At 41.3% G+C, this 12491-nt stretch overlaps 1 protein-coding gene across 1 annotated transcript in view; it reads right to left on the reverse strand.

Annotated features, from left to right (window-relative positions):
- ANKDD1B (ankyrin repeat and death domain containing 1B) overlaps positions 1-12491 on the reverse strand; it is a 42578-nt gene that overhangs the window by 3688 nt on the left and 26399 nt on the right. Inside the window, 5 exon segments of the mRNA XM_016137097.2 lie at positions 45-246; positions 618-713; positions 4696-4794; positions 7840-7938; positions 10388-10486. Of these exon segments, the coding sequence (XP_015992583.2) occupies positions 45-246; positions 618-713; positions 4696-4794; positions 7840-7938; positions 10388-10486 (595 nt within the window).

Raw genomic sequence — 12491 nt, forward strand, 5'->3', positions numbered from 1 at the left:
CCTGATGCTGGATGCTCTTGCCTGTATTGTCTAGGCATGCTCACCTGACCACTGCTCCTCAATGGCTCTGATCTGGTCATCTGTAAAGTGCCACGAACGGGCCAACCTCTGCCACTCATTGGCCTTCAGCTGACGGTAAGCCAGGTTCCAGAGAAGATCACGAATATGCCTGATCTCCAGACTGTGATCTTGCTTGAATGTTAGAGTAAAGCTGGTTCTTGGCTCCCTGATGTTTTCACCGTGTTTCTAAATTGGAAGTAATTGCATTAGACGATCTCAGACATTTTCTGCTTATTGCCTTATTTCAGAGCATATGTGTATATATATATATATGTTTTCCATATATAACTGGTAAGGTGGTAAATGAAACTACATTTTCAATGTTATATGTCATTGGATCATTTTTTGTCATTCAAGATAGAGAAGTCTGACATAAAAATCTAGAGTACTGTCTGTCTGACACAGGAAACATGAGAGATTTTGCAGTGTTGTGTCCCATGCTTCCACCTCAGCCTGCTGCTGATATTTGCCCACCCCCAAAGAAAAGAGAGGGGACACCTTGGCTAAGGAAATGTCACGGCAGCAAATGCATCTCTAATGGAATCAACCTTCCTTACCTCTCTCCAGGCATAGTATCTCTCTGCTTTTATGAGCATGTCCACGACAAGGCTGTGATTGCTTCTGGAGGCCACAGCCAGGGCAGTCTTCCCATGCTAAAAGTCAAAGTGAAAGCGTCAGGTGATGCTGCCCAGTGGTTAGGAGCTCCAGTTTAGAAAAAGGGGACCTGGGTTCAAATCCTGATCCCACTGTTTCCTTGCAGGGTAAACTTGGGCCAGTCCTCAGCTTCTTCTCTCTATCTCAATAATTACTCCATGATGTACTGGTGAGAGGTAAATGTGATAATGCATGTAATGCCCTCAGGACAGTGCATGGCACATGGTACTTGTTCAAGAGATGACAGATATTGATAGAGCCTGGTACTATGTCAACTGGGCAAGGGAAAGAGTTTGGGCTTAGGCGACCCACCGTCATCAGTTGGTATTTTACAAATCCCTCTATCAATGAGAAACCAAATATTTCTCTATTATTCCCAGGGGTCTCCCTGGCTCACTGCACTGGGAAGTCTTCAACAAATAAACAACATGATCACACATTTTCTCCTCCGAAGGCTGACTCCACCTGCGGTAGAGGCTTTAGTCAGGGTTCCATGCCCCCTCTCCTTAATAGCTTTTCTTCCTTCCTTTCACAGGAAAAGACCTCCTGGCATTAGCCAGGCACTTGGGCACCCCAAACATTTCCTAGTGTCCTATACACTTAGGTATGGGGCCTAAGTTCTGGTCAATGGCATGTAAATAAAAGTGGCATATGCAACTTCTGGGAAGTATCTTTAAAGAGAAGAGGGATGTCATTCTCCTTTGTTTCCTCTCCCTGTTAAGTGGAATGCTAGCAAGGTGGCAGGAGCTTGAACGGCCACCTTAGACCAGGAGGTGGAGCCCATGTGTTGAAGATGGTGGAATGTTAAGATAGAAAAGGACTGGGTCTTATTAAGAATAATACCAATCATGACAACACTACTAATTTATAGTACAGAATTCAGCTTGCTGGACTCCTACATAGAACTTTTCTTTTCCTATTATATCATTACTGCCTTTAACCAAGGGTGAGGGTTTGGAATGATTAATAAGGGCTATACTGGACAAAATTTGTGCCATAAGTGGCCTGAAGCCCATATGATACCTTGTAAAAATTATAAAAGGAACACCTTTGTCAAGATGGATATAGCTCAAAGCCAGGGCACACAGCTTTGCAGTTTCTCCTATATTTTTTTCCCTTTATTTTATGCAGTGCACAATCTATATATCTACACATTTTTTTTTTCCTGAGCAAAAGATGGTGGCACTCATTGCTTTGAAAATGACCCATGAAAAATTTGCTCAAAGATCCTGAAGATAATTTAAATGATTAGTCAGTAGTAACTCCAGAAGAAATTTTAATCTTAAGAACCCATGTCTATCCTTAGGGAATCCCAATAATTTTCTCACGTGGCTGACTGTTGGTAACTTCCAACAGCCCAAATGATTTGGCTGTTAGTCTAGGCACTAAGATTCAGGTGAGCCTGAAAATGAGGGCTGAGAGTAATCAGCTTTTAATCAAAAGAGGCAGTAATGAAATTAGGAAGAACTGCATTTTGTAGGCATTCAGCAAGTCTCTAATTGTACACTGTCTAAATTCTGGCTTGTAAAGCCATTTGAATCACCATAATTAGCCTATTTTGGGAAGGCAGTATTCTGAGTCCAGAGTTTCAGATCATAGAAAACCTTCCCTGGGAGGGTACGCTAGAGTAGAAATCTAAATACTCCACACTATTGAGGGTAGAAGGCCCCCAGGATCCTGTGATGCCTCAGACCAAGAAAAAAGATTTCTGGGAAAGTCAAATTTACACCACCATACTTGGGTTCCCTTTTCATATCCATAATTTCCAGGCCTTAATTCAGTCTTAGAAACTGTCATTAACCTTTGGTGGAAGGCTATAGAAAGGTAGTTTTTACTCATTAATTAAATATGTATTGGGTGCCAACTAGATGCCAGACCCTGAGAAGAAGGAGGGAAGAGAAGAAGGGAAATCTGGGAAAATCAAATTGTAAACTTCAGGCTTTTGTTCTGAAAACAAAGCCAAGTTGTAGCATTGAAGGTGTTAACTAGAATATCCAGTTCAATAGCACCAGGGGCCCCAACATGAATTCTCTGCCAAAACTATAAATTTTCTACCCACAGGACTGCCTGGGAGGTGTTAAGAATTGATGAAAAGTAGAATAAAGTAGAAAAAGAAAGCATAGGAAAATACTAACGCTTAATGTTAATACTAATGCTAAATATGTACAGAAGTTAATGAGCCACGACTAAGCGATGGGATTATGGGTGATTGTATTCTCCTTCTGTTTTCTGTTTTCCAGATTGTCATCATTGGGCTTGATTAATTTTATGATTAGGGGGGGAAAAAAGTTCATTTTAAAAACTGACATATAGAGAATATATCACTACTTCAGATCCTAAAATGCGTGATTCTGAAATAGAGTGGACTAGGGCTTGTACTGGGAATTAGGGCTGTACCGAGTGGATAAATTGTGTGTGTGAAGACAAGGAAAGGAAAACTTACAACTTTTGGAAGCAGTCACCTTTGCCGACATTTGTAGGAAAGCATCAGACAACCATGAAGCCAGTAGCCATGGCTTTGAAGCCAGGCTCTGCCTCTTACTATGTATGTGACTCTGCTGTCATTAAAACCTCTCAAATCTTGTCTTGAAAACAGATAATTTTGTCCACAGAGGAGATGCGAGAACTGAAATAAGAAGGCATGTGTGTGAGCACCTAACAGGTGTTTTAGCAGCAGACTCCTTTATTTATACCTTTTAGTAAGACTAGAACTTAAAAGACAGTCAGCCTACAACCTTCTGATGGCTGAGCCTACATAGCCTACATCACTGCATCAAACAAGCCTACATAAAAACCAAAAGGTGAAAGCAACCCAAATGTCCACCCACGGATGATAGGATAAACAAAATGTGGTGTGTACATACAATGAGTATCATTCAACCTTAGAAAGTAATGAAATTCTGACATGCTGCAGCATGGATAAACCTTGCAGACGTTACACCAAGTGAAATATGCTGGTCACGAAAGGGCAAATATTGTATGATTTCACTTATATGAGGTGCCTAGAGCAGTCAAATTCATCGAGACTAGAAAGTAGAATGGCGGCTGCCAGGGGCAGTAGAATGTAGAGGAGGAAATGGGTAGTTGTTGTTCACAGAGTTTCAGTTTTGCAGGATGAAAAGTCTTGGAGATTGGTTACATAGCAGTGTGAATACACTTAACACTACTCAACTGCACACTTAAAAATGGTCAGGATGGTCAATTTTACATTATGCATTTGTATTTTACAATTTAAAAACTTTTACAAATAAAAAATGAGTTAAGATACATGTACATTTATTCATTGCAGCTGTTTATGCTTGTAAAAGCTTAGGAACAACTAAAATGGCCACCAGTTGAGAACTAGTTTAACAATTGTGATCCGTCCATCCATATTGTAGTCTATTATGCTGCTGTATAAAAAAGAATGAAGAAACTCTCGAGGTACTAATATGAGATGATCTCCACTTTATATTGTTAAAGGAAAAAAGCTAAAAGCAGAAAAATATGTAGAGATATGTCACCATTGTGTAACAAAGACAGAGAAATTGAAGAAGAGTATAACATATTGATGTTTACTTGTCAATGCATAAAGGAATTCCGGAAAGAACAGACAAATGTATAATAATGGATACGTATGGCAAGGGTAGTGTGAGAACCAAACAGGGACAGGTGGGTGGGAAATTTTTACTGTCAAGCCTTTACTAATTGTGTGTGTGTGTGTGTGTGTGTGTGTGTGTGTGTGTGTGTAAATATATGTTTTGGACCATGTGAATCTTTAATCTTATCCCAAAATTAATAATTTGAATTTTAAAAATACATTTTATTGTTCAGAGGAAAAATTCTTATGAACCTATCTCAGTTATAATTAGGAAATTTAACTGACGATCAGTTTGTGCCCATTTCACAAAGGCAATGCTAATGCTGCTGCTCAAGGCTCACAGCCAGCAAGGAGTTCTTACCAACCATCTCAGATGAACAGAGAAAAATCCATGAAATTACCTTATCAACAATGTTCAAGTCACTGCCAGCCTTCAGCAGGATTTCCACCAGTTCCACATTTCTAAGGTCAGCAGCCACGTGCAAAGGAGTTTGCTGCCTCTGCCATGAGAAATTTCAAAAAGGTAACCTAAGCAAGTTAAGAAGGGAAAAAAACTTGCATAGTGAAAAGAGAAATGGAAAATAGAGGTGTCCTATACAGACATAAGGGAAAATGGATAAGATTATATATGTTTAAGTAGGTACATGGGACATTTATGTCTGTATTAATTATGACAGTGAAAAACAGATGAAGTACATGTTTAATATGGAGACTCATTAGATAAATACGGTATGTCCACATATTGGAATAGTAGGCAACCACTATGAATAATTTTTAAAAATGATTTCAATACAAGGCACCTAGAGTAGTCAAGCTCATAGAGACAGAAAGCAGAATGGTAGTTGCCAGGGGCTGAGGGGAATGGGGAGTTATTGTTTAATGAGTATGGGATTACATTTCAGGAAGACAAAAAATGTTCTGAAGATGGATGGTTGTGATAGTTATACAACAATGTGAATGTACTTAATGCCATTGAACTATACATTTACAAATGGTTAAAAAGGTAAATTTTGTTTTGTGTATTTTGGCACAATAAAAACAGTTTCAAAGATTATTTTTAAAAATGAAAAAATACTTATTTAACATTAAAAGCCTTAGACAACAACACTATATTTAGCTGAGCCACAGATTACACATACACACACACACACACACACAGAAGAAAATACATCAATGATATTAGGAATGATACACAATGGAATATTTTTTGGCCATAAAAAATGAAATCTTACCGCTTGCAACAGCATGGATGGACCTAGAAGGTATTACGCTAAGTGAAAAAAGTCAAAAAGAGAAAGACAAATACCATATGATCTCACTATATGTGGAATCTAAAGAATACAATAAACTAACAAACAAAACAGAAACCGACTCATGGATACAGAGAACAAATTGGTGATTTCCAGATAGGAGGAGGGTTGGGAGACTGGGTAAAAAGGGAGAAGGGATTAAGAAGTACTAATTGGTAGTTACGAAATAGTCACAGGGATGTGAAGTACAGCATAGGGAATATAGTCAATAATATTGTAATAACTATGTATAGTTCCTGGTGAGTACGAATCAGGGGGAATTACTTCATAAATCATATAAATGTCTAACCACTGTGCTGAAACTAATATAAAATAACATTGAATGTCAACTGTAATTAAAATTTTTTAAACCGATAATACATAAATAATTAAAAATTTTAAAAAGAATGATAATGTGCAGATGAAGGGATTAGAGGTTATTTTTAGTGCCTTCTCGATGCTTTTCTCTCTCTTGTAAATTTTCTATGTTATAATGTATAAAGAAGTATGAGACTTCTAATTTCTTCTGCAATAATCATTTTCCTATCAATAGTATCAGAGTATTTCAAAGAAATACATGAGATCACAAGAAAATCACCCGTCTTAACCTCTCACCAAAAGTAATGCTGATGTAAAGATGTTTCTAAAATATTAGGGCCTAAAGAACATTGGTTATGATCTAGCCCAGTCTCTAAACCAGAGAAGGGAAGCAACTTTCCTAGGGTCACACAGCTAGGCAATACTATCTTGCCCGGTATTCTTCCTACCAGAGCATGGGGCCAACTTATTTGGGGTGTTAGCATAATTAAAATCAATGAGCATTTATTAAAGATTCACTGTGGGGTGGCAATGTGCCCCTCAGGGGGCTCATCACCCAAGATGGGCAAAAAGACACCCTTACACTGACTAACCTATCGAGGTCTATACTGGCATGAAATAAAGACACAATACATCACATATGTCTTTGTGATGGTGCTGCTGTAAGTCTAGAAGGCAGGAAATGTACCAAAATGTTAACAGCGGTTCTTTTTTTCTGGGGGAATTAAAAACAAATTGTAAGCTTTTAGTTTATTTATGCTTTCTTATTTTTACACTTTGAGTATATTCCTTGTCTAACAAACAAACAAACAAAAAACTGAAATGATAAAATCTAGTTCTATAACTGGATGGTAGTCTAACATACCCCTCCTTCTCTGGAATGAACCTAGCCAATTCTGGCGAAACCAAAATCACACTTGAGTTCTCTCTGTGTATGTGGCAAAGAGTCCACTCCTTAGGAAAGGTTCGGGGCATTAACATTGTTGGACACCTAAGTATATTTAATAGCAAGAGGGGTTTTCCCCCAAAACTTTTGGGTTAGTAAAAGATGGGGGAGGAAGAAATTCCCTGGGAAAGCAAGGGGTAAAAAGGGAGATAAATCTCCACTCAGCTTAGGGCACAACTGACCTAGGAGACTGCAGAGATCTGATTCGGTGCTCTAGTTTCACAGATGAGAAACTAAGGGCTACAAAGTGGGTTAGGATGACACACCCACTGTGCCTGGCTGTTCCCCACCTGGAGGGCACAACTGAGGCTTCTCTGGGAAAAGACAGCCCACCTCAGGATGTGTCCAGAGGTCTTATCTGTCCTCAGGACTCTGGAAGGGCTCCTCTCCCCAAGGTTTCTCTTCCCAGTCCCTCCCAACAGCTCCTGGAAGAGGCAGCCAAGCCTGAGAGCAGGCCCTGTCCAGACAGAGCCCACCCACACCCACTGTACTCTTCCACCTCAGCATTTCCAGCCAGTGATGCATTCCTCTTATGAGGCATTTGATTCTGTTCCAGTGGATTGAATTCGTGGTGATTTTTTTTTTTTATTACAAGATTTTAGCCTTTAGGCAAAAAAGAAGACACATTGTTTATATTATAGAAACAAAGCTTCCTTCTTGTGAGGAAGGGCTCCCCCTAATTACAACATTCCATACTGGGGGGGGGGAGTGGCTTTTGATTTAAAGAGCCTCTGGCAATTTACATCTGAGCTACTATCTATCAGAAGTGCTGGGCCTGTTAAAATAATGCACCGGCTAAACTCCAGTTGTGTGAAAAAGACAAAGCATTTGTGGGATTGGGGTTACAGGGGTAGGGAAAAGATAAAAAGAATGTGTACATTCCTCCCAGAAAATTTTAGAGTACCTCGAACTTGATCAAATGTACCCCTAAGCACACACTGTGTTAAAACATAAGAGAACAGACTCTCCAGGTTCTCATTTGTTTGGCTTACCTGATTTAAGATGTCAATATCATGCTGTGCACTTAATAGGCTGTTTACCACAGCGGTATGGTTGTTGATAATAGCTAAATGAAGAGCGGACTCCTTAGGCTGCAGAAAGAAATGAAAATGAAATCCAAAAGGTTCTGGCTTCATCATTCAGATCAAAAAGCTACTCATTTCAGCAGACATTTCCTGATACTCTCCTGAGAATGGAACTTGCCCAGCATGGTGACAAGCCCATAGTACACATTCAGCAGTCATCCCTTCTCTAAGGCCGTGCGGCAAACCTGCTCACCAGCAATCAGCTTTCTCCTTCATTCATTCTAGAACTGCGCACTGAGTATGTGCTGTGGGTCAGGCTTTTAGGAGGAATAAGGAATGAATGGTGAATATGGCCCATTCTCAAGAATCTTCAAATCTAGTGGGGTAAGCAAATATTAACTTTTTTTTTTTAAATCATAAAATAAATATACAATAACAAATTGTGATAAGTGCTCTGGAGGAAAAGTAGAGAGTGGTATGAGAGCATATGTGTGGCCGGGCAGAGAGCCGACCTTTCTGGAGGTCAGTCTGAAGAACTGACATTTGAGGTCAACTATGAAGGATAATAAAGTATTAAATAGGTTTAACTACAGAACTTCTCAGCGCCTTCAAAGAGCTACAGTGCCGTTGGAAGAGCCACGAAGAGGAAACAGCATTTCCTGAATTGATCTGATCTCAAGCTCTTTCTCCCTAGAGCATGTTGTGGGACTAGCGCCCCACTCAACCAGGGGCACCATTCTTGTGCCCAGCGCTCCCACAGATACAAAGTCTAGCCATGGTGCATTCACCAAGCCCTTGCAGCCTTCTCCCCTTTCCTCCTCGTTTGAGGCTAAAACACCTGTCTTCCAGCCTCACCCCCATGCTCTCCCCCATCTTCCCCGTGCTTCTTACCCAGCCCTCCCAGGCTTCCTCGCCCACCTCTGCAATCACACACTTGGCCTCCAGCTGCCTCACTCCCGCCCAGCTGCCATGGGCCCTGCAGGCAGGAGGGGGCAGAGAAGGCAGCTGGAGGAGCAGGGAGAACACAGGTAAAGCATGAGAGAGTAAGGTGAGGGTCATCCAGTGGGGAGGAGGGGAGGGCAGGGTACAGGTGTGAAATAACAAAGGTGAAAGATCCAGTGAGACCTTTAGAGAGTGGTAGTTGAGCTGAAAAGCAAAGTGAATGGAGAGAGGGAAGGCAGATGTGTGTGAGGGCGGGTGATGAGGATGGAGGGCAGTGTTGCTCACGTGGAATAGATGATATCAAATATTAGTTCCATAGTCTTATAATGGCACTTACTATATACTCACTTCCCCGACAGTATTGTTTTAAACATAGCTTTTCATTCACAATTACCCTAGCAGTTAGGTCTTCTACTTCTTGAGTTATATATGAGGCACAGAGAGGTTAAATAACTTCCACTAAGTATCAGAGAGAGGAAGCGGCAGAGACAGGATTTGAACCCAGATCTTCCTGACTCCAACATGGGCACCAGAATCCTTCTCAGAAAACAGGGGTAGATTGATGGAAGAGAGATGCAGTGAGTTGGCAAGCGTGTCACCAGCACGCAGAGGAAGAGGAGAGGAAGGAGCAGGTAGGATGCGTAAGGAAAACTGTCTGCCGGTGAGCAAGGGAAATAAAAGACAGATGGAGCTGGAGGGGGCGGTGTGAGGGGAAGGCTGTCTGTGCAGACCTCTTCTGCTCAGGAAGAACCTTCCCTCTTGAGGTACTAAGCATGAAAAGAGAGAAAGCATCTCTCCTCTCAAGGAAGTGGGCAGTGTCCTTCCTGCTGAGACCACCGGCCTTGCTGGGGCCCAGGCCCTCTTGAGACACAGGAAGCGTCCTTGGACAAACCAGGCAAGTTCAAAGCCAATTCTCCTAACACCATTCTCCAAAAACTACAATTCGTGGAGCAAATCACATCCCTTCTCTCGAGTTAATACAATAAGTAGTAATGGCAAAGCACGATCAGAGGAAATAATATTCTCACAGGAGAAATGAAAATAGCGTGAAAAAGAGAGGAGTGTTTCTCATCTAATTCCAGCACAGAGAACCTTTGTTAACCCTACCAAAGTAAATTCGAACTTCAGAAAACCTAAGTCAGCATAAAGGATTGACTTTCAAAAGAAAAACAAGATTGTTCAGTGAAGGGGGAAAAAAACTATCATATTTCTTATTGACAGCAGCCTCATCATTTTCCTAAACAGGTAAATTTAATACAAGAATAATGGCATTTCTAGACACAGGAGAAAGTTTTACTGCAGCAAATATAAGTATTTAAAACACAAAGATTTCATTTTGTTCAGGAACTTCAATAACTTTCTAAAATGTATCCCTTGGGTTTTATTTCTTAAGATTAAGACTCAGTCTCCAAAAGAAGTTAGTTGGCCTTCCCAGAAAGAATTCCTCCTTTGTGAACAGCTCATCCGCCCCTCTCCCACCCCCCTCCCAAGTATCTGTATCTCAGGGAGCATCTCTCAGCATAGCCAGCCTACAGCGCCAGGATCAAAGCCTGCATTATTGGAATAGACTCACTTCCACCTTCATGTGCAAATCAATGTTCTCACTGAGAAGAAAGCTGACAAGGGACGTGTGGCCATTCTGGGTCGCTATCTGCAAAGCGCTGATATTGAGCTGCAAGAGATAAATGGAGAGGGCACAGAGGGATTCCCGTGAGACCCCGGCATGCCTTCTGCTGTTCATCACATGGTAATCAACCAATACAATGAAATAGTATGACTATTTAATAAAGAAAATCCTTCAATGTGTTTCTGATAATTTTAGGGAGCTCTTTGTTGATTCCAAGTGTCTCCCATTAGAGAGTCAGAGTCCTAGGTAACACAAGCCACAGGTAAATAAGAGTTAAATTCCAGGAAGTACAAAGTAGACTAGGGCCAAGTGTTCTCTCTATGTACCTGCAAATCCCCTCCTTGAGCCAAAATAGCTGACTTGGTATTGTTGCCAAGAAATGCCTCACTACTCCTGCCTCCCTGACTGTTTCCTAGCAGCTCTCCCCTTTGCCAGGTATGGCTTTAAAGCCTGGCACGATTACTACCTACATGCACATTCATCATGGCCCTTTGACTAGAATCCCTTAGCACCTCCTCTCCTTCACTCTGCTACCAGCTGCCTCCCACAGCTCCCTGTACTCAAGTGTCTTCACCTAGTGCCCACGCTAGATGCCAAACTGCTTTAGGTCAGGGCCTGCTCTTGATTATCCTGCCATCCTCCAAAAAGCCTAGCTTGGTGCCTTGTGGTAGTACTTGGTCAGTGAATAGTTATTGATCAATTCACTGTAAGAATGCTACAAAGTAATTTCAGGTCCTCCAAATAAGGATGCTATAGGACATTGTGTTTTCCTAAAATGGCTGCACAAGTATCTCCTATCCTACTTGCTCTTTTGCAGTTCATTCCTTATCCCCTTGAATCTGATGGACTTTCTAACTGCTCTGACCAGTAGAATATGGCAAAAATGACACATACCAGTTCCAGGTGTGGCCCCGAACTGGCCTGGTGGCTTCTGCTCCCTACCTCATGAAAGCCAACTGCCCTGCTGTGAGAAGGCCAAGGCATATGGCGATGCCACATGTCAGTGCTCTGGTCAAGAGTCCCAGCTGACAGCTGGCCTTGACTGCCAGGCACATGAGTGAGTGAGCCACTGTGGATGTCCACCTCAGGTAAGCCTTCAAATGACTGAAGTCCTGGATGACGTCTGACTACAGCCCTCAGCGGGTTGCAGTCAACCCTCAGAGGCATGAAAGATAATAATACAGTGTTTTAAACCACCATACTTTGGGGTAGTTTGTTATGAAGCAGTGAATAAGTGGAACAGATGCTAACAGGAATGATACACACTCTGACCAACTGAAGTCTGCCTTCAGCTGTTACTAAATGCCTGTATGACCTCAGAGAAGTGGCCTCTCAAGTATGGAATGCTTTGTCTTCCTCTGTAAAAAATGATATTACCATCTACATTAGTTTTCTATTACCGCTAATAACAAATTGCTACAAACTGAGTGGCTTAAACAATACAAATATATTATCCTACTGTTCTGGAGGTCAGAAATCTGAAATGGGTCTCACCGGGCTAAATTAAAGGCCTTTGTGGAGGCTTTCAGGAGAATCCATTTCTTTGCCCTTTCCAGTTTAAAGAAGCCATCCACATCCTTTGACTCACAGTCTCCTTCCTTGATCTTCAATACTAGCTAGCAACTGTGCTAGCCTCCTTCTGTCCTCCTTGGCCCCCTCCCTCTTCTATTTTAAATGACACTTGTGATTAAATTAGGCTCACCTGCCGAATCCAGGATCATCTCATTTTAAGGTCAGATTATGAACAAACTTAATTTCATCTGCAACCTAAATTCTTCTTTGCCATGTATCATACCATATTCCCAGGTTCCAAGGATTAGGGTGTGGACATCTTCGGAGGGCATGGTCTTGTCTACTCTAGCATCCTACCTCTCTCAAACTATAGCAATACTGGAATAACAAATGAACTAGTAAATGTGTATGGTAATCATAACTATCATCTTATTCATTCCACAAAAATTATTGAACACTTATTATGTACCAGGTACTATGTTAGATAATGGGGAGGGATTATGACTAGATTGACAAGATCTCTGGTATTGTATTCCAA

The sequence above is a fragment of the Rousettus aegyptiacus genome, unplaced genomic scaffold, assembly GCF_014176215.1.
Source record: "Rousettus aegyptiacus isolate mRouAeg1 unplaced genomic scaffold, mRouAeg1.p scaffold_m13_p_8, whole genome shotgun sequence".
Taxonomy (NCBI): Eukaryota; Metazoa; Chordata; class Mammalia; order Chiroptera; family Pteropodidae; genus Rousettus; species Rousettus aegyptiacus.